Source organism: Carassius gibelio, chromosome B1, assembly GCF_023724105.1.
Source record: "Carassius gibelio isolate Cgi1373 ecotype wild population from Czech Republic chromosome B1, carGib1.2-hapl.c, whole genome shotgun sequence".
NCBI classification, from domain to species: domain Eukaryota; kingdom Metazoa; phylum Chordata; class Actinopteri; order Cypriniformes; family Cyprinidae; genus Carassius; species Carassius gibelio.
In genome coordinates this window covers 5,725,508-5,747,814 of record NC_068396.1, presented here as the reverse complement: position 1 = coordinate 5,747,814, position 22,307 = coordinate 5,725,508, and the positions used below count along the sequence as shown (strand labels likewise).

The window sequence follows — 22,307 nt, the reverse complement described above, 5'->3', positions numbered from 1 at the left end:
ATAATGCTCTAACAGTGCTGTTTGTGAAGTTTGGTAGCCCTTCTATAAAGAAATTTAAAGGCGTAGAACCCTTCCCAAAAAGCAAAACTAAGACATTTCAGTCATGGAAATAAATCCAATGTTTTTTTAAAGGGATAATTCAACTTAAAATTCTGAAAATTTGCTCAACCTCATGTTTTAACAAACCTGTATGGAAAAAATGATTTGTGCACCATAGTTCATGTCTCCTGAAGCTTTGTAAGAGGAATAAAATGAAATTAATTTCATATGGACGACTAGTGAACTCTTTTGGTGAGTGCTTAGTTTGTAGTGAGGCTCGTGAGAAAGAGAGAATGAGAAAGAGTGAGTGAGTGAGAAAGCTTTGGTAAGGATGAATGGATCGGTGCTGATTTCCACACCGCGGGTGACAGCACTTTTTAATTAAGGTGCGAATGGAAGGATGAAGAGAGAAACAGAGAGAAAAAGAGCGGGTGAGAGTGATGGAGATATATCATGGTCTCTCTACATGGATGCAACTTATCGCCACAGTGACAGCTCAGCACAGCGATGATTCCATTAATAGAAATTAATACCAGCAGAGGGGAACACAGAACATCTGGGTGCACACTCAAAACATACACACACAGAGTGACTCGTTTTTTAGAGGGCTGTGCATTTTAGATCCCCTTTTGTTTTTTGACATTTTGACTCGTTTAGTCTTTAAATTCAACTACCATAACCTAAGGTTATTATGGGATAAGACAAAAACATTAAAATATGTCATTATTTCCTCACCTTTTATGTTGTTCTAAACATGTTAGACTTTCAGAGAGAAATATGAGTCTTTGTTTGCTGCCAATCTTTCCCTCCGGTGATCCGTAACCACTGCAACCGGATCACTGAGTCCAACCTGGGAGGTAAACCGGTCTGATCTGTGAACAATTCTTTATAGACTGGTTTTGTAAACTAGATTAATTGAAAAGATCTGATTTAAAAGAATGATTTATTTGCTAGCTGGACATGGCTACTTGTGCGAAGAGCCAGGGATGTGCAGTATGAACTAAATATGAATTTAGCTACCAAATCTTTTGAGAGAATTGGTTGATTTGGTTCACACAGACTCACGGAACCAGTGATCCACTCACAGCTCGATGACATTCAGTCTGTTCCTCACAGAAAAGATGAGGAACACATATGGACCATGTTTATGCAGCTTTCATGGAGGTTTATGGTCATATTTGTTTTTCATCTTTCTCATTTCAAAAAAAGAAAAATGTGAATTTGAAATTACATAAGGGTCAGTAAATATTTTATTCTGGGATGAACAAGCCATTTAAAGTTACACAAACATTATTTTTATTCTTTGTTCATTCCAGCAACCAGGTCTGAAATCTCTTCTCGAGGCTGTCTGTAGCCGCTCTCCCCTTCTGTCTCTCTACATGAAAGGACAGATCTGTCTAAAAAAGTGCAAAGCTCGCAAAATCCCCCCTCATGGATTTATCCTCAAGACCCTCTTCCCTGAAAACACACAATAGAGCGATAGACACAGCCAGAGAATACATGCACACAGAATGAAAATGCTAGAATGATTGCTATCTTTCTGTCCTTTTGTGTTCCTGTAATATATTGGGTAATAATACCAAGATGAGGTGAGGAAGTCATGGGAGGAGGGCTGCAAGGGAACTTTCATGCACAAAATAAGAGGTGAAAATAGGGAAGAAGGAAATACATTTTTTTAGGACTTTTGTTTTGCAATTTGACATTATTTTCATGATGAGTGTAAAAATACTCAATGTAATGCAAAAAATAAAAATAAAAAATGCTTTTTTTTAATGGTTTTCGCTGTGCTAGCTTAATTTAGACAGATGGACACATGCATAAAAAGATAGATAGATAGATAGATAGATAGATAGATAGATAGATAGATAGATAGATAGTGTATACATATATACAGTATTACATACTCATTGTGTGTCACTCACATTTTACTGGCTAGCTTTTCCTCTTCAGAGGATGTAGTTGGCAAGATTTGGTTGTTGACTGAAATGCCACCTCGTTTTAAGTGTACCTTTTAAAAAGACATAATAGCAGTGGAAATGTTACCACTTGAAAGAAACCCCAACCATCTTTATACCTTTTATTCCGGCTCTTATGACTGGCACGGATGGGAGTCTTGGCTCCAGGCGATACACAACTCCTCGTCTCAAGATTTTCCACCACACCGATGCATAGCGCTGAAGATCTTTAACGTGGTTTTAGGATGCCCTGCAGCTTGCTTTTGAAGGGCAATTTCACAAGTTTTCAGAAAATTCTGGAGTTGTGCATTTGGGTTTGAAACTCTTTGTGTCTCATTTTTGTTTTGATTCTCCCTGGCTGCATTGCTATTCCTGTATTGCTTAAATATAAGAGACTCCATCTGTTCTTATAGGGGTTATGATCGTATAAACTCGTCCAATGTTAGAAATATGCCCGCTGGTATAGATTCTGCTATACATTAGGAGCATATCGGATAAGGGCAAAGTAGTCATGAAGTTTGTTCTGTCAGAAAGAGGAGCGTTTTTCCTAACACTAGCTAGACAGCCGTGTTTATCTATGCATTTGCAGAAGCCAACATCAGACCCAGAACTGTCAGTCAAACCACCCTCTTCTTCTCTGAACCTGCACTATTCCCAGTTTCCCTTTCCGACATGTGCTGTGATGTATCCTGCTAAACATAAGCGTGTTAGCCAGTTCCACTCACCTTTTGTGGAGGTTTACATTTTTATCATACAGAAAATGTCATCTTCAGGCTTGCTTCTCATGAGGTTGATGACAGTAATCATGTGTACCCATGCTCTCAATGTCTGATTCATTCCTTTCATGTAGTACCTTTTTAACTCAGTAACCTTTTAAAATGAATATGCTTCTGTTTTATAAAATATGCACAGGTCAAGCTCAGACACTTCAGCTTTATTCAGTTTAATGCGATTATTTAGTTGCACAAAATGGCCAGGACTGAATTGAAGAGCTAAAGTTAGTCACTGCTAAATGAGGGAGTGATCGATAGATTACCTGAGGATGGCATAAAGCTTATTTTGATATATATCTTTGAATGTTGTTTAAAACAGGATGAAAGTTTAAGAGTTTAATGTTTAGTTGCTATTTCTTGCTACTTCCTAAGGGATTATGTCATTCCGGAAATGGTGTTTGTTAGTTAAGGGTTTTTACAAAAGACTGACAGGAAATAAAGTGCATCAAGGACATGGGGAAAAACCTATAAAATGATGACCAGTTCAAACAATATCTCCAACAAACATGCTGAATATTTAAGGGATAGTTCACTCAAAAATGAAAATTCACCCTAATGTCATTCCAAACACATAAGACATTAGTTCATCTTCGAAACACAAATTAAGATATTTTTCATGAAATCTGAGAGCTTTCTGGGCCTGCATTGACAGCAATGCAACTGACACATTCAAGGCCCAGAAAGGCAGTAAGGATATTGTTAAAATAGTTCATGTGATATTAGTGGTTTAACTGTAATTTTCTAAAGCAACAAGAATATGTTTTGTGCACAAAGAAAACAAAAATAAAGACTTGATTCAACAATTTCTTCTCTTCAAATGTATACTCGAAGCTTCATAAAATTACAATTAAACACACTCATTGCTGTCTATAGAGGGTCAGGAAGCTCTCCGATTTCATAAATACTATCTTAATTTGTCTTCTGAAGATGAAAAAAGGTTTTTGAATGACACGAGGGTGAGGAATTAATGACATAATTTAATTTCTTTCCCTTTAATACATTTAAATTCATTATATTTCATTCTTAATGAACTGATTTTCAATAAATATAATTGTGATGATAGTTCTGATAAAAGAAAACAAAAGTATTTGATTTCCATTTATGCAATTTATGATTTAAATATTCTGTGAAGGTGACATGAAAATGTGCTGCATAGCAGGAACGACCCATCTGTTAATTCCTCAATTGTCGTTTGACTGGTATGCGGTTAAAAACCCCTCACTGCACGGTTGTCATGGTGAAAGACTAGAAAGTATTTCTGTCTCCTAATCTTAGCTCCATTTAGAATAATAATGACCAGAGTGATATCCTCTATGTGTGAGGGCGGCATGAAAAAGTGCTGTTGCGCATGTTAGCATGAACGCTAGCATGTGGAAGGAATGTTTGGTGAAGATAACAGAGAAACCACATTGGGTGAGGTGGTAGAAGAAAGGCTTTGTTATGCTGGATCCCATTGCAGCTCTGGGGGTGACCTTTAGCACCTCCAGAGAAGAGACCTTCGTGTCACTTCCTGTCTCAGAGTTAGCTGTGGTGGATTATTTTATCTTGTAGAGAGCATCGGAAATATTTTGAATGCTTCCAGACTTCTACATTAACATTGTGGGATAACTTAAAAGAACATAAGGTAATTGAAAATGTGGGCGTCATGTCACAGAATTGTCAAATTAAAAGCTTTATTATTCACTGTAGAAATACAGTATCCAGACAGCAATGCCATTAGGGAAATGCTATTTTAGCTTTAAGTCAGCATTCCCAACCATTTTCCCCAAGCAACTTCTATAATGAGGTGTATTTTCAAGAGGCCTCTGTGACATCATTCAACATGCACCAATTACTTGCAGACACTTGTATTATGAACACAATAGGGCTTATGTTTATTTAATGATGGTTTTTAGCTTCATATAGCATTGCTTTTGTCCCTTGTGTGTTTAGACAACTTGATAAGTATTCCTGGTAGCCATGAAGTGCTCGCTCAGGGATTTGGGTAACACTTTAGAATAAGGTTCCATTAGTTAATGTTAGTTAACTACTTTCGTTAACATGAACTAAGCAAGAACAATCCTTCTAAAGCATTTATAAGTCTTAGTTCATGTTAATTTCAACATTTACTAATGCATTATTTAAATCAAAAGTTGTGCTTGTTAACATTAGTTAATGCACTGTGAATTACCATGAACTAACAATGAATAAGTGTATTTTCATTAACTAACATTAACGAAGATGAATAAATACAGTAATAAATTTATTATTCATTGTTTGTTCATGTTAATTAATACATTAACTAACATTAACTAATGGAACCTTATTCTAAAGTGTTACCGGGATTTGGTTGCTCTTGAGATTTATGTATTTAATTCAACACCGCACTGCTTGACCAAATTAACATTAATTATGTGGCTAATAACTAACTTATCTAGCACTCTACCTCATCTCACTTTCTTTCTATTTGTCTATCTCCCTTTTGTTTTAGTTGAGGCATGCGGAGGCCAGCTGGATGCCAGTAATGCTGGTTATATCACATCTCCAGGATACCCTCTTGAATACCCACCTCATCAGAGCTGCCAGTGGGTAATCAGCGCACCCGAACCCTCTCAGCGCATCGTGCTAAACTTCAACCCCCACTTTGAGCTGGAACGACTGGATTGCAGGTGAGAAGAAAGTCTGGAATAAAGGAAATTAGCTGGATAAAGGGGGAAATTAAGTACTAGTCCTATGGAATGATAAGCATGTGCGTGCAATTAATTTACCTCCATTGAAGCATTTACAAACCCTTCCTTGTGTGTGGAATTGTTGATGAGGCGAAAGTGGAAGATAAGGGAAAAGAGGGTGTGAAAGAGGAAGACGTCGAATACACATAATTTATCGGATGAGAGAGAAAGATGTGAGTCAGGGGGAAGGGGTAGAGAGGATGTGTGAGAAAGAGATAGTGGTATGGAAGATTTGGGAGAAAAAGCAACCCCAGAGATGTGGAACTATGTGAAGAGAGGAATAACGTTGAGGGTGAAGTTAAGAGAGATATAATAGGGTTTAGAGCGAGCCTAAAGGGCTTACGCAGGGATGCAGTGCAGCTGTCACTGGGAAAGGGGGTCGTCTAGAAAGCTTTTTGTGGAACTCTTTCCCCTCAGCTGTAAAATTAATTACGTTCATCCATAGGCTCCCACTTCTCAGAGTCTGACTTAAATTACAATGACCAGTAGATCGGTTCTACCAGTGTGACTGATTATTTTACCTTATAGAACAGGGATTGGCAACTCCGGTACTGGAGGGCCACTATCCTGAAAAGCTTAGCTCCATTTATAATCAAACGTCAGTTCTCCAAGACCAAAGATGCCCTTGTCTCATATAGCAATGAGACTTGGGATATCCTAAAACAAGTGTGTCAAGACCTGCTCCTGGCGGGTCACTATCCTGCAAAGTTGAGATCCAGTTCTAATCAATCAAACTTGAACTAGTTAATCAAGACTAGAAACTTATAGAAAAGTGTGTTGGGGCAAGTTGGAGCTAAACTCTACAAGACCTTGGCCATTCAGGAGCAGGATAAGACATCCTTGGCCTAGAAGGTAATTGTTTAAGACTCTTCTAACATTTGTACAGATGGCAAAAGATGTTCTGTTCGTCAACAAATTATCAAAGGGAATAACAGGTTTTGAATTTTTAATGGGGTGTAGACCTCTAAAGGAGAATTAACACTTTTTAATAGGAGCAGCGACTGATAGCAATAAAACAAAGTTGAGTAGAGTGTGCAATGTGGTGATCTATTCCCCAAAGTCATGAAAAACCTGTACAAGGTGTACAATGTTAAAGGGATAATTCACACAAAAATTTATATTTTGTTATCATTTTCTCACCAAATCTGTATGACTTTCTTTCTTCCGGGGGAATCAAAAGGAGAATACTCACCCACATGTTTGAAAAGACATGAGAATTAAAATAATCATGACTGAATTTTCCATTAAGACTCTCTCGGCGAATGACAAATGTTCTTGTACTTTGGATGCATTAGTCAAAATTACTGTCTGGGTTTTTACTGTCTGAAATTACTATCTGTCATCCTCGGGGCTGTATTGTCCCTGCTGGTGTGAAATTGATGCTGTTTTTAAGCACTTTTTTTATGAGTGGTTTAAACCCGCTGTGGCTTCCCCACGGGCTGCCCATGTGCATGACAGAAACAGGGAAGGGTGTGTCTCAGTTACATCTGTTGGATTCCCCTAAAAAACAACCAGCTATGAATATATGGGTATCATTTAAATTAGGCCATGTGTCAAGTCCTCATATGTTTATGTAAAAGAGCAAGATATTCGCTTCTTTCTGATTTGTGGTACATTTGGAGGTTTTATCCAAACAGTCTAGGAAGAGACATTGGGAGAAAGTGGTAGAGATAAAGAGAAGGGCAGACACCAAAAATACACACCTCAGTGGCTGATGTCTTTTGCTGATACAGCTCAGGTTAATGCCCCTCTCTCCCCAAATGAACATTCTGGATTTGCTGTGTACAAATGTTCCAGCTCTTTTCCTGCTTGGGTGGCTTCATCAGGTTGGACAGCTCTGGCTGTATTTGTTGTTCAGATTAGGATTCCTAAATGAGATAGAGTGTACAGAGGTTTCAGAAAGATATTACCTTGAAAGACATTCCCAATTGGACTCCAAAACAGGCTAAAATGTCAGGTCTCTCAGTTCAGGGGAAAATGTAAAGGTGGTTGCTTGAGAGTGTGTGAATGAATAGTTAGTTACATAAACCAGGGGTGTCCAGTCCTGTGCTTGGAGGGCTACTTTTCTGCAGAGTTTAGTTCCAACACACCTACCTGGAAGTCTCCTTGATTAGTTAGCTTAGGTTTGTTTAATTAGGGTTGGCGCTAAGGTGCCTCTCCAGGAGTAGGAATGGACAGCCTTGCAGTACAACAGAATGACAGCGACAGAACATAAAACACATAATAAAAGAATAAAAAATACAAATAAGTAGATAGTGAATGACAATATACAAAGGACAATTGTAGGCAGGTATATTACAAAATGCAGTTATGTATGTACATATATATTATGTGCAAAATTTAAGTGTATACTAAGTATGTGTGTTAGATAAATAAAGTGTGTATATAAATATAAAGTGTAGTGTGTTCGCCGTTATTATCAGCTGTTCATAAGATGGATTGCCTGAGGGAAGAAACTGGTCCTGTGTCTGGTCGTTCTAGTGCTCAGTGCTCTGTAGCGTCGACCAGATGGCAACAGTTCAAAGAGGGAGTGTGCTGGGTTCCAAAGTGATTTTGACAGCCCTTTTTCTCACTCTGGATAAGTACAGTTCTTGAATAGATGGGAGAGTTGAACCGATGATTCGCTCAGCAGTCCGGACTACCCTCTGTAGTCTTCTGAGGTCAGATTTAGAAGCTGAGCTGAACCAGACAGTTACTGAAGTGCAGAGGATGGATTCGATGATGGTGGAGTAGAACTGTTGATACGACACTCAACAGTACAGCTACTTGTCTACCTTTCAGCAATTTAATCACTGTCAGTGAGGTTGCCCCTTTATACCTTAGTAGTCTGGTGTAATGAAAATGATCAGGTGTGCTCAGGAATATGTTTGCAACTTGCAAGTGTCTGAAACAAAGCTCTTGAAACAGATTCAAAGATTCAGTGCCAAGAAAGTCCCAAACTTTGGTGCATAAAGTACATAATTCCTTGGAAGTCTCATTGTAATGGTCTGGTTTCCTGACAAACTGATATAAAGCTGTGCATCTTGCCATAGTGGATATTGAGTAAAACCAGCCCATCAGATTAGAGATTGCCATTTTGGGAAAGCTCTCTTTTTTGTTTGCTGTGTGCACCACAAAATATCCAAAACAATGGGCAATAATTGTACCTTTAGATGCACAGCTTTTCACTGGGGCAATACTTATCTATGCATAAAGGGTGCATATCAGTATCTTAGAGTAGTATAATATGAACCCTTGAGGTACTATTATGAACATTAGGGGTAAATGGGTACAATGATGTCCTTCTATGGGTTCTTTCCCAGTGACAAGCTGTTGTCCTTCTAAAGGTACAATTTCTCATTGTCCATCTGAGGCTGATATTCAACATCACCAGGGAATTAATGTTGCTGTTTATATGCCGTCAGTTCAGTAGTGGGCTGAAATTGAGCTGTAAGGGCTTTTGTAGTTGTGGCTTGCAAGATTATGATACCAGAAAACACACACTGTCCATTTACCACACTCATACTTAACCCTCATTACTCTGTCTCAGTCTGAATAAGGGAAAGGAAAGTGGAAAGAAATGTGTGATGACAAATTGCAAGAGGTGTCAGATGCTTTACACTACTGTGCTTCATAAACTGGTATCTTTCTAATGGTCCACTTCAAGCATCCGTCTCCTCCATCTGTATTTTGCTATATATACAATGAGTCATCGTCAGCACATTTAAGCGAGGTATGATTGAAAGGCCTGGCTCCGACTTTTAGATGGCAAACACTTACACACACTAGCAAGCACATTTAAATTCACCTTGTGCTTATGAGTGCTGGCTCGTAGTCTCTGTTACTCAGAGGAACTGCCTTGGTTTCGCTTAGCTTGCACAATTTACTCTAGACAAGGTCAAAGCAGCTTCTTGTGCCCTAAACCATACTAACTAATGTGCATCTAAAAAGCATCTTGTGGCTCCCATGATGTAGTTAGGATACTGTAGGTGTGGTATCAGTGACATTATTCAAGAGGCACTTTCAGCAGGGAATTTTTATTCCAGGAGCAAACCCATATGGCTTTTACCTGGAGGGCTGTGAGTAGATAGATCTGAGATAGCTGCAATAAAAATGGCAAATGAAATATCTGGCCATATCTTTAATGTGGTACTCTTCTCCTTTGAGATGAAAGAAGAAGGGCGGAGAGGTGAGAAGTGATCTCTATCTTATGTACACACTATCTATCTATCTATCTATCTGTCTATCTGTCTGTCTGTCTGTCTGTCTGTCTGTCTGTCTGTCTGTCTGTCTGTCTATCCATGTGAAAAATTGGTTTTATTTCATTCTTTCCTATTTTCACCTCTTATTTTGTGCTGAAAATGACCATCCACCCACCCGTCTTTCTTATATGAAGTAATTTTTTTTCAGTCCATTCCTTCAGGTCTCCACCCAGTTTGCCTCATTGTCATTCTCCAAATAGATCCCCATTATTTTCTCACCCTAACACATTATGCAAACAGCAAGTTCCTTCTGAATGCTAAATACTGAGTTCATGTAATGCATGCAGAGGAGGAAGTAAATTGTTGTAGAAGGATCTAAATGTTGTACTGCAGTGGAAGAGCTTAAGTTGAAACCCGATCTGATTGAGAATCACCTCTCAGACATAAAATACTGACAGAGAGACAGTTGTTTGGGCTGAGGAGGAAATCTAGAAGAATTACTGGTAAGACTGAGATAGATGTGTGTGATGAAATCTGCATCACTCAAGGGAGTCTGCGCTCTACTCAAGTGATGAAAGTTCTCACATTTACTATGCAGTGCTATCTGCAGATGTTGAGGTGCTAAGCTATTGAGCAGCATCAGCGTTTCTAAACTGCGAGCATGATATCACCCTATTTCCACTTTTCCTCAGGGAAGGGGATCAATGTATGTCCTTTGCCCTTAACGTAGAATCAATGCACCCACCACGTTCAGAAGAGTGAGGTCATGGTCAAGAAGGTCACAGAGCAGTGGAGCAAAAGCCACTGGGGTCATGTGCACAAAATGAGCATCACATAAATAAAAATACCACACTTACAATGAACAGTTGTAATGGCTATTCTTAGATCAGTAATTGCTCAATGAACATTCTAAATTGTTTCCAGCTCCTATGGTTATTATTGGAAGTTGTTGTACAAGTCCTATGCAAAGCTTTTGACTGCATATCAGTTCAGTTCAAGCCACAGATTAGTTTTCGAAATGCAGCTGTATGTTCGTCAGGATTAATGGTAAGTACAGAAATTATTCCTTTGTCCACTAACTGGCCAAAGTTAATCAATTTTCTGGATATCAAAGGTATATATGTATACATTAAAGTTAGCAAAGACTTGTCTTAGTAGCTTGATGATTTCATAATTATTCAAATAGGTCAGCAATGTTTTTTTTTAGGACACAGCAGTTTCATTGATGTTTTTAGGGCATTGGAAATATATCAGCAACCCCAGAGTGTATCAAGATATTGATAGCTCAAAAAAAAAAGAAAAAATGCAATCAATCTGGAGCAGTATAAAGTGACACATTTGGGAATTCAAAGATTTAAAGAAGTCTCTCTTTACCCCGAGAAGCCAATTTCCCCCCAAAAAAAGTTTTAATATCCTTAATGGAAAAAAAGGGCCTAATGCATTCTGATAAAGCCTAAGGCTTTCAATGGCAACATAATGGGAATTGGGAGACGTCACATTTTGATGGGAACTTACTGAGTCTCAGAAGGACAGAACATTTTATTTTCCTAAAGGTGTGAGTTTTGGAAAAAAATGTCACAAATGTTGCTTTAAAGCCAGTTTTAGTGTTGTTTATGAAAGCCTCAGGCTCTTGCGGTCTACCCCAGTCATCTGTAAATGTCAGTGCTGTATCGGACAGCCATGCTATTTGTTTCCCGACCGGATTGAAGATGGCAACCCTCCCTCCCCCTTGGGAACCCTCCCCAGCATCTATTTAATATTTCACAGGCACTTATAGCTTATTAGGCTGCCCCCCCGGGGGCCGAGCGTGCGGCTTTCCATACAGACTCCATGCAGACTCGCAGCATTATTTAATTTCAATTTTAGTGTCTTGGCCGGTTGATGAGCCATCCTGGAGCACGTCCTGCGGCTGCTGGCCTAAAAGCATGACAGAATTCAAATGAGCGGCCATTGTGTTATTCGATATTGAAAAAGCCAATGTGATTGTGTGTCAGACAAAATTATATTCTGAAAAAGCCATTGAGCTGAGTTTAAGAAAAATAGAGCCTCAGACATAGGATAATAAAGATATGCTATGCTGACTATAATAGCTGTTTGGTTCCAGCTAAGTTTTGTTGCAGGGAATCAGCAAAGAAGCTACACTTTGGTCAGATGTGAAATGGCTTGTTGAAATCAGTTTCAGTTCCTGTACTCAGGTGTTTCATAAGCCCCTTTCACACTGCCATTCCGCCAAATACAGGGGTAAAGTGTTCCGGCAAGTGTTCCCGGGTCGCTAAATTTTGCACTTTCACACTGCCAGTGATTACCCGGGATATGTGCGTGCTTTCACACACAACCCGTAAAGATCCCTTGACGACACGTGACATCAGGGCATGATGTGTAATGTACGAGTCGACAACGCTAGGCACGTTATACTTTCACTGAAGCAAGCAAACGATCTCTGCGTCAGCGCGGAAAGTGAGGAACTAACTGATCTCTGCTTCATTACAATTTGCACATATTTTTTAGTCGCGAACGTTGATCTTCCTTCAAATCAGCAGGTAAAAGAGTCGCGCGATAACACACGTCATCACTTCGACGCGGAATTAGATTTGGCTTTTGTTCACACAGCGCTCGTCCCGGGTTGAATCTGGCAATGTTACTAAAAAAAAATCAAATAAATTTTAATTATACACAAATTAAATATTTAAAAAAAGTCAATTTATAAAGAATTTTATCAGTAGCATCATTCAGTGATTACATAATATGGCAGTACCATAGTACAGTACTTTAAAATATATATCATGGTATCGATAATTACCCCTTGTATATCGCACCAGGCTACCATTAGTTATTTTTAAGGTGCTATAAGGTGCATAGAAGAACACATTATTATAGCAGTTTCCACAATGCCTGATATTAATATTTTCATGCATCCACTGTAATTTACAATATGTCCATATGGGCTCCTGAGCCAAATATAAGATTCAGCAGTGATTTGTAGCAAGCCAGAGGGTCTTAAGTGCTGAAGTGCTGTTTATTGTGCAGGTAGTCAGTTTCAGACGGTTCAGAGATTAATAGTGTCCAGGCTTATGTTATGCCCAGTGTCACTACAGCACATCTCTTTTCATTAGAACCAAGAAACAAACATGCTGTATTACTGTATATGCACAAACAAACATGGTTAGTAGCATCCGTACCCCTGTGTATCTGTCTGTCAGCGCCTCTCTCCAGACAAACTGCTCTTTAGGGCAGCAAGTGACACCTCGGGGGACTGTGTAGGCCCGAATAAAATGCTTGAAAAACACCGTAGGTGTGAAAAGCAATTAGCAGTGAAGAGGCTGGAGGGGAGAGGAGACGGAAAGTGAGATCGGAGAGGAAGACAAGTCTGAACATGAGACAGGGACACGGGGCCTTTGCCCTCCTTATGTCAAGCCTCTCTTCCCCGCTCACACTTACAAACATACCGCTGTCTGGGGAGTTTTCATCACCGCCTGTAGCACCTGAATAACCACTGAATCGTGCATAATTAGCATGTATAATCGCAGCTCTATTGCACCGCGGTAAACAATTTGAGCTTAACGCCTATAAAATGATGTTATATTGCTGTGATAATGAGAAAAGGCTTCTTGCGTGCAGTCACAAGTGCTGTGAAATTGATACAAGTACTTTTTTTCAGGTAAATAAGTGATCCGGGCATTTCTGATGATCAATGGGCATCCTGGTTTGTTTCCACTTTCAAACACATCACGAAATGCTCATATAGAGCCAAGTGGAGGCGTCTAGAGACGGTCAATATCCACATTTGACACACTCACTTGTCACTGCTAATCCAGGAGCCAAGAGCCCCTACAAAATCAATTACAACCTAATTACACTTGCACACAGTTTACAAGCCTTCATCCCAGCTTTTCTAGTGTTTGAGGTGAGATGGACACAGAAAGAAAGTGAATGAGTGTTTGTGTGTATGTGGTTTTACCTATAACTTTAAGAATAAAACTGTCCCTGAATATATTGAATACATTTTGAATACCATGATGATTTTGATTAAGCCACTAAGTTAGGCATTTCCCCCCCAAATAATGTCTATGATTGAAAATTCTGTAGAAGAAGTTCAATTCATTGATGCAAATCAGTTCAGTTCAGTTTCAATTAATTTAAAACCACTGAATGTAAATATTTCAGTACAAATACAGCATGTTGCTTCTAATGCTGGTGGATATAAATAGTCAATATAAATATAAATAGTGAAATATTCTTTCTTGTGTTCATTCACTAAAAAAATGTGGAAAAAATTAAAAATCATCCCCCTCAAATTTCAAAAACCTTTTCATAATATTTATATGACTAATATCATCAAATGTCTGAAAATATTGAGATGGCATTTTCATAAAAATTCTCTTAGTCAGGGAGTTTTCTCTAAATGAAAAGTATTTGTTTAATGTAAAATTAAATACGGTAATTAATTTTCCTAATAATATAGAATTTGTTTTATAGTAATATTTGTATTAATAATAATTTCGAAATCCTGAAAATGATTGATATCAGATATCAGATTTTTTTTTACTGTTTTGCCTAGGGCCTAGGGTTGTTCTCAAAGTTGAAATGATTCATTAGAAGTCTTATGCATTAGAAGGATTTGAAAGTTTGGATATGAAAGTTTGTTTGTGAATGTCTGTGTAGTCTAAATATACACCTCTGTACCTGAAGTCTCCAAGTGTGCGGTCGGTCAGGGGGGTCCAGAGCAATGCAGAGTCAGAGACACCTGCCTCTTTATGTCATTCTGAGGGGCCCGGGGCCGTGTCAGGTTTTCACATACACGCTCCCTGACTGACGTGGAGCCAGCAGTTATGCGACTCAACCAGTGATAATTTAGAGTCAGCTGGGAAGGAAAAGTTAAAAAAGGCAAAACATCATGTCTTCATTCAATTCTGGTTAGTAGGGAAAGTGCAGATACATTCATTGACATCAATGTGTTCATGAGTTTCTGTACGATTTTTTGGAGACTGTAAAAGTTCTGATGTTTCATTATAGATTTTTCAGATCAGTGTTTTGGTTTTTGGCTACTTTAAAGAACAAGAACAGTGATGGATTTCTAAAGAATAAGAGAATCACAAGTAACATTTTGAAGTTTAATTCATTTACTGAATCATTTCATTCAGGGGTTTCAATGAACTTAATTCACAGATTTTTTTATATGGTGACAGACAGCTGACAGAAACAACAATTTTTATTCTTTGATGCACTGAAGGGCATCTTTTGCCACTTAAATTGTCTGTCTTTTCATAGATTACACACTTTACACAACAATAAAAAAAAAAAAAATACAATTAATAATAAATAAATAAATAAATAAATAAATAAATAAATAAATAAATAAATAAATAAATAAATAAATTAAAATAAAATAAAATACGTTTATGGCCTATATATAAGTCCCAGTGCAATTTTATGTTTAATATGCTATAAAACCACTGTATCCATTTTTGTTTGATTAGTGTCAAATTATGTGTTGGTTATTATTTTGAATAATATATTAACATAATAATTTAAATATTTGTTCCCAGTATTACTAATAATATTTATTAATAATGTTAATTATTATCATTGCCATTGCACATTTTTACTCCTAAACAAAGTCATTCCTTACAGTCCAGTTAAAAAAATGCTTTGTGAATCAGTTTAACTGAATCATTTAATAGAATTGCTTCAAAAGAATCATTTAATGAATCTAGCTGGCATTAGGCTATGAAACATCTTCTGAAATGATATTCATATTTATTTTTAAGAGTTTAACACTAAGTTAAAACTAAATTATGAACATTTTGACTTATTTGCCTCCTACATTGTAGTTATTAAGTTTTAAAGGCACATCTTTTCATTTTGTCAGTACAGAGAAGTCTGGTCGGCATGTTGTGCTCCAGGGCTGTTAGGTTGGAAATGATGGCGTATGTTTACAGGGATCTTGTTCTTGTTTAGGGGTTAAATAGGGCAAGCATTCCTGAGGTGTGAGAAGAAGTCTGACTCATGCCTCTCTATGGCCAGATTTATAATAAGGAAGCACTCATGCAGACAACCGGCTGGATTTTTGAGAGTCTTTTGCCTCATTTAGACATTGTGTGTGAAGTGTTTTGGCAAAAGAGGGCAACCCACATTAAGGGATTATTTTTGCCGGACAGGTGGTCATTGTCTCAGCTCCTTCAGTCTGTCTCTGAAGTGACATGAAAAAATGTGTGTATGTTGTGATAAGGCAGCAGTCCACTGAGGGTCAAAGGTCACCCCAGCTCAAATTAGAGCAACTCCTAGCAATTCCTTCACAGTTACTCATTGCTGCAGAAGATAATGCATTGCATTTCCTTGCATTCTTAATGTCTGTCCTTCCCAGAGGATATTTTTTATTGCTCAAAGGTTTCTCTTTTATTGCTTGGGAGACTTAATGGAGACCTTAGTTATGTTTAAATATTGGCTTTATCTGGTGTAAATAATTTAGGAGAAGTATCTATGTATCTTATTTAATTTAATTTAATTTTAGCTTATTTTATTAGTTTAACTAATGAAATAATGTCTTTTTAACTATCTGAAAAAAATATATATTTTTAAGTATTTTATTTTATGTAATGTTTATTTTATTTTTTAATGGTCTCATATGTATTTTTTTTAAATGTAGATTTTAGTTTTATGTATAATAATCCTGTTGCAGACTTTGGCTTTTTTGGCCAAAGAAGTATGCCCAAAAAAAAATGAATCCAAAAATAGCTTTTATGCATGTACTGTTTTTTTGCTTCTAGGTATGACTTCATAGAGATCCGAGATGGGAATTCTGAGTCCGCGGACCTGCTGGGAAGGCACTGCAGTAACATTGCTCCTCCTGCCATAATTTCCTCGGGTCCCGTCATCCACATCAAGTTTGTGTCTGATTACGCGCACCAGGGTGCCGGCTTCTCCCTGCGATACGAGATCTACAAGACTGGTGAGTGAGCTCAATCCTGCTGCTGCCATGTGGTTAAGGAAACAGATCATTTTTTTCCAAGGAAAATTTTAGTTCCTGACAATGAAAAGCTCAAGCATTCCAATCCTGTCCTCAAGTCCTTTCACATGTGCTCAGGCGTTCTCATACCACGTCAAGATGGGATACTATTATACGTAGATTGCGTCTATTATAATTACCGCGTCACAATGCACCTTTACTTGACAGAAAAAACATTTTAATTTTAATTGCACTACTCAGCAACACAAGGCACTTTTCCCATTCCACATTTAGCAATTACTAATTTGATATATATATTGCAGCCTTATGTTAAACTATTTTAAATGACTTTTTCCCCATCATCAATCTACACTCCATACATCATAATGACAAAGCAAAAACAGAACTGTCACATCTTTGTACATTTATTAAAAATAAAAAACTGAAATCAGTATATTGCATAAGTATTCATACCCTTAGCTCATTACTTAGCTGAAGCATCTTAACAGCCTCAAGTCTATTTGAGGTAGGATGTGACATGCTTCACATCAGCATTGGCCAATTATTTGCCATTCTTCGCCTCTCCTCGTCACCTCTTCAAGCTCTGTCAGGTTGGATGGGGGCAGATGCACATTTTCAGGTTCATCCAGAAATATTTGACTGGGTTCAAGCTCAGGCTGTGGCTGTGGCTTGGCCACTCAAGGACATCCACAGAGTTGTCTATAAGCCACTCTTGATGTGTGTTTAGGGTCATGGTCCTGTTGGAAGGAAACCTTTTGCTGATGTTTTTCATTAAGGCTCTTGATATTTTGATACATTGAGCTTTTCTTCTACACTGACAAGTCCCTCAGTCCCTGCTGCTGTAAAACAGCCCGACAGCATGAGGCTGCTTCCAGCACATGAGGTCTTCACTGAGGAGAAGATTGAGTCTGGCCACACTGACATATAGCCCAGATCAGTGGAGTGTTGCAGTGATGTTTTTATCCTTCTGTAGGGTTTTCCCATCTGCATATATTATCATGGAGCTCAGCTACAGTGACCATCAGCTCCTTGCTCACCAGTCTAGACAAGGCCCTTCTCCATCGGTTGCTCAGTTTGGCCAGGAGGCCAGCTCCAGGAAGAGTCCTGGTTGTTTCAGACATCTTCCATTATAGAATATGAAGGTTACATGATTCTGTAAACCTTCAATGAAGCAGATTTTTTTTTTTCTGAAGTCTTCCCTAAATGTGTGGTTTGACACAAACGTGTTTCTGAGCACTACAGTCAGTAATTTTGACCTCAGAGCTTGGTTTTTGCTCTGATATGCATTTTCAGCTGTTAGACCTTTTATTAAGATGTGTGCCTTTCCAAATCATTCAACTGAATTGAATTTGCCATAGGTTAACTTCACTTGAAGTGTAGTGACATCTGCAAGCAATGTGAATGCTCCTGAGCTAAATTCCAGCTGTCCCAGATAAGGGTTTGAATACTTATGCAATGGAATTATGGTGTATGTAGTGTAGAATGATGTTGGGGGAAAAGTAATTTTAAGCAATTTAACAGAAGGCAACAACATAAAATGTGGAAAAAATTAAGGGGTATGAATATTTTAGCTAGGCACTATATATATATATAAATTCTTTTTATACAAATATATAATTTTTTTATTTTATTATTTTTTATTTATTATTTTAGTACTTCTGAAGTTTGGCAATAACTTTACAGCTCATTTGAGAACATTCTATGGTGACATGCTGCTTTTTGACGGTTTCGGTGTCAGTTGTGTTTGGTCTCGATGTCTTGTGAGGGTCCTGCTGACAAAATTTCTGCAAATGTTAGGATTCTGCATTTAAAAAAACAAATGAATCCTGTTTATCCTTTCAACAAGGCAATATTTCTAAGGAAACGCCTGGCACGATTTTTATTTTTTTTGTCTCTCCAGATGTGGAGACAAGCAACACATTTTCTTTCGTTACTCAGTGGTCGGGGTGTTTATGTGTGAGCTCTCACTCGGCCTCAACCTTTGATTGATGGTTGATTGGACCAGGCTGGTTTTTGAGGGTCACGAGTGGCTCAGGTTGATTTTGGAGGCGCTCTTGTTACGCTGTAAATCTCATTAGCAGAACGACCTCCTGCGACCTTTAACTCGTGGTTCCAGAAGGTCGCGGCTCCTCCGTCCTGCTGCAAGGCCAGCAGACATGCTGATTCTTAAATGTTCCCTCAAAGTTTCCGAAACACTCCCAGACCAATTAAACATCAAGGGAGAGAAGAAAAGAAAATAAACACCTCTGAGTTTAGAGGAAAGGCGAGGAAGGGGCGACGCTGAACTCTTTTTATCCCTCCGCCAGCATGCCAGGAATGCCCTCTTAATTGGACTCTGATCTCTCGTCCTTGGGGAATTAGAGTTTGGAGTGCATTGGCAACTTGTTCTTGGACTTTGGAGACATTTGGAGCCATCTGTTGGGATTTTACTGTACTAGCTAAGTAAATACTTGCAAAGCATCAGAAAACTATTTTGATATGTTTGAAAATGCTAGGTCCATTTGTCCATGCTAAAGTTGTGCTGTGCGGTTGATAGATAGTTGCTAATGTGTTTTGGGTAGTTGCTAGCATGACCGTAGCCAAAGTTTAAAAAAGAGTGAGGTCTGGGGTGGGGTTAGGAATTGTGCACTGTAAAAGAGCCATGTAGATGTTTGTAATTGTGAAAGATGTTTTCTCTGTTTTGGATGAGGGATGATGATTGTTAAATCATACCATATTTAGTGCATCAACATCTGTTAATAGGCTACTTTACTATAGGTTGGGGTGGATCATTTCATCAGTTGTTTATTATTCATGCGACAACACATATCACTGTGATAGTTTTCATTAATATTCAATGCTAAAATATAGAAGATAACTTTGTCTAGTGCTCTTGTTTTTAGCACAATGAAATTTTAACTAAGCTTACTGTGCTGAATGAAATAGCATAGACTTATTCATATTTAATTCATTCTGTAACCTACTTGTTCTAGATCTGTGTACTTATATTAAAAGCTTCAGTTTTTGGTAGCGTTCATACCATTTCTGACAGATAATACTATGATTAGTGTTTGCTTTAACGAATGTGGTATCCTGTCTGTGTTTTTTTTTTTATTTTATTACAGTCAGTTTAAGTACTGGTGATGGAGTGTTGCCAGATGTTGCTTTGAAAGCAAAAAAAACAAAAACAGTAATAAGTTCAAATTTTTTGTAAAAAAGCTAAGATAAATATATTGCTAAACCTAAATTGCAACCTCCCACTTTATTAACTTTCTGAAGGGTCCAGTTAAGCAGAAAATACTATTTCAAAGAGGCTTATTATAGCTGGATCTGGGAGAGAGTTTCTTCCCATCTCGCAGTGATAATTTTCATACCATGGATGCCAAACATTATTGCAAACTTTCTAAACTGAATTAAACATGCAGACACTCATATGATTAGTTATGAACAGTACATTAGCAAATGGCATGTTTAAACATTAAATATAATCTTATAATAATTTTGAAACAAATATATTATTATTGCTATTGATAATAATAATAATAGTAGTAGTAGTAGTAGTAATAATAATAATAATAATAATAATAATAATAAATATAAAATGTTAAAAATAAGCAAACTAAAATACAAAAAATTATTTGTTTTTACAAATAAATGAATAAAAAATACATTTTAATTGAGGTATTATTATTATTATTATTATTATTATTATTATTATTATTATTATTATAACTGCATAATTACATTTAATTTAATATATATTGAATTTTAAAATAAATATAATATTAAATTTTAATTCAATTTTTTGGGTGGTTTATAGGTATATTTTACAGACTTGAGTCAAAAGAGGCCATCCTTAATTCTCTCTGATATTGTGGTCTGTAGATATGGCTCAGGTCCCTCCCTTATACAAGTCTATGGGATTAGACATAGCTAAGTATAATCAGTGGTAATAGTGATATTTGTCTTGGCTAACACCATTAACTAGCACTACAGCATTCCTTCAAGAACATTGCACTAGCCTCATACTCGTGGGAGTGCAGCGATTAATGTTGTTTTGCAACAGCGATGATTAGCTTGGTAACATAAGCGCCGTGGCTTCATCGTGGCTGATGGGAAAAACAGCAGAGTTATTCCATCTCTAGGCCTTCACCTCACCTCAGTAATTGCTGAAATCATCACCATTGCCCCCAGGTACTGTTACCACAGATACAGTTGCTAACTCTAGTAGTATGACTCACGTGATAAGCCCACAATCTCATTTTACACTAACCAGAGACAGCCCAAGAACATCTTTTAATAAAGGCATGATATGCTTTTTCTCTTTTGGGATGTTAATATAGCCATGTGTGGGTGCAGCAGAGATGGAGTGGAGAGCAGAGATATCTGACTTTTAAATGCTTTTCTGATCACTTGTCGTTGGGGATGTGCCATTTTTGTGCTTAATGCTGCCTTCTAGTCATGTTGGAATAATCAATATATTTAATAAATGTATAATGTAATTGAATAATGCATTTTTTTTGCATTTTGTTTATTATATAGACTTATATGCAGACTTTATATAAATAAAATATAAATACACATTTTTTAAATTAAATATTATAATTTTTTATTAATTAAATAGTAAATAAAATATTGAATTAAAATATATATATATATATATATATATATATATATATATATATATATATATATATATATATATATATATATATATATATATATATATATTTATTATATGTATATTTATACTTCAGTGTACATTTTATATTATTATATAAGTATTATGGCATTTAATATGATCATAACTTTTGATCAGTACCGATGACCACCTAGTTTTATTTATTTATTGCACAATTTTATGCATTTTTTTTGTACCTTCACACAATTCTCGGCTAGAGCTCAAGAATGATAAAATACACAAATAAAGCATTTAATACACACCTAATGCACATTCTTTGATATCTTATTGGTCTAGTGCTAAAAAGCTTCCTGTTTTTGTCAAAGGAGTAAAATATGAAATCAATTGTCAATGTTCTTTTCGACCATAATCACTTGAGCGCACATAATGTCATAATTATAATTTTCAAATTCATTAGGAACATCCCAGGAGGAGATGAAGACAGCATTAGTCTTTGTGCGTGCGATCCTCAGGTTTTTCAGACGCTTCTCTCCAAAGACAAATGACTGAATGATGTCTTTTCCTATGCCACAGAATAATGGTTGTTTATTTTTTTAAATTCCAGGTTTTGAGGCAAAGTAGTTCAGAAAGTCTGTCTCTACAGGATTTGAAAGTTATAAAGACTAACAAAAATGAGGGTGGGGGGGAAAGCCGCTCATCTTTAAGGGATCTGTTGTTTACACCAACTGCTCCAATCACTAGAATTGTGGGAAAGTGTTAGCGTGGGTGAGTCTTTATGCGTTTATATCTGTTTATATGGAGAGGCGTCACAGAGATAATGATCTCTGGTGAACACTTTCCTCCGATGCATGTTCTGTTATCTAACACTGGGAGAGAGAACAAGCTCTCATTCATGTTGATGCAGAAATCCCACACTGGTCTCTGGCTGACCCTTGGGTGGCATGCTATCACACTGTTAGACAATCTCTTAGGGCCATTATGACTTACTAACGCTCCTAGATGTAGTTTTTTTGGACTTTTACAGCTTTTTTGGCTTAGAGCAACAACATGTTCGAAACCTTCA

The 22,307-nt window shown here is 37.2% G+C and overlaps 1 protein-coding gene across 3 annotated transcripts in view; it reads left to right on the top strand.

Annotated features, from left to right (window-relative positions):
- nrp2a (neuropilin 2a) overlaps positions 1 to 22,307 on the top strand; it is a 75,227-nt gene that overhangs the window by 4,165 nt on the left and 48,755 nt on the right. For all 3 annotated transcript variants that reach the window (XM_052545523.1, XM_052545524.1, XM_052545525.1), the window contains exons 2-3: positions 5,238 to 5,415; positions 16,424 to 16,605. In XM_052545523.1, the coding sequence (XP_052401483.1) occupies positions 5,238 to 5,415; positions 16,424 to 16,605 (360 nt within the window). The remainder of the gene's footprint in view (positions 1 to 5,237; positions 5,416 to 16,423; positions 16,606 to 22,307) is intronic.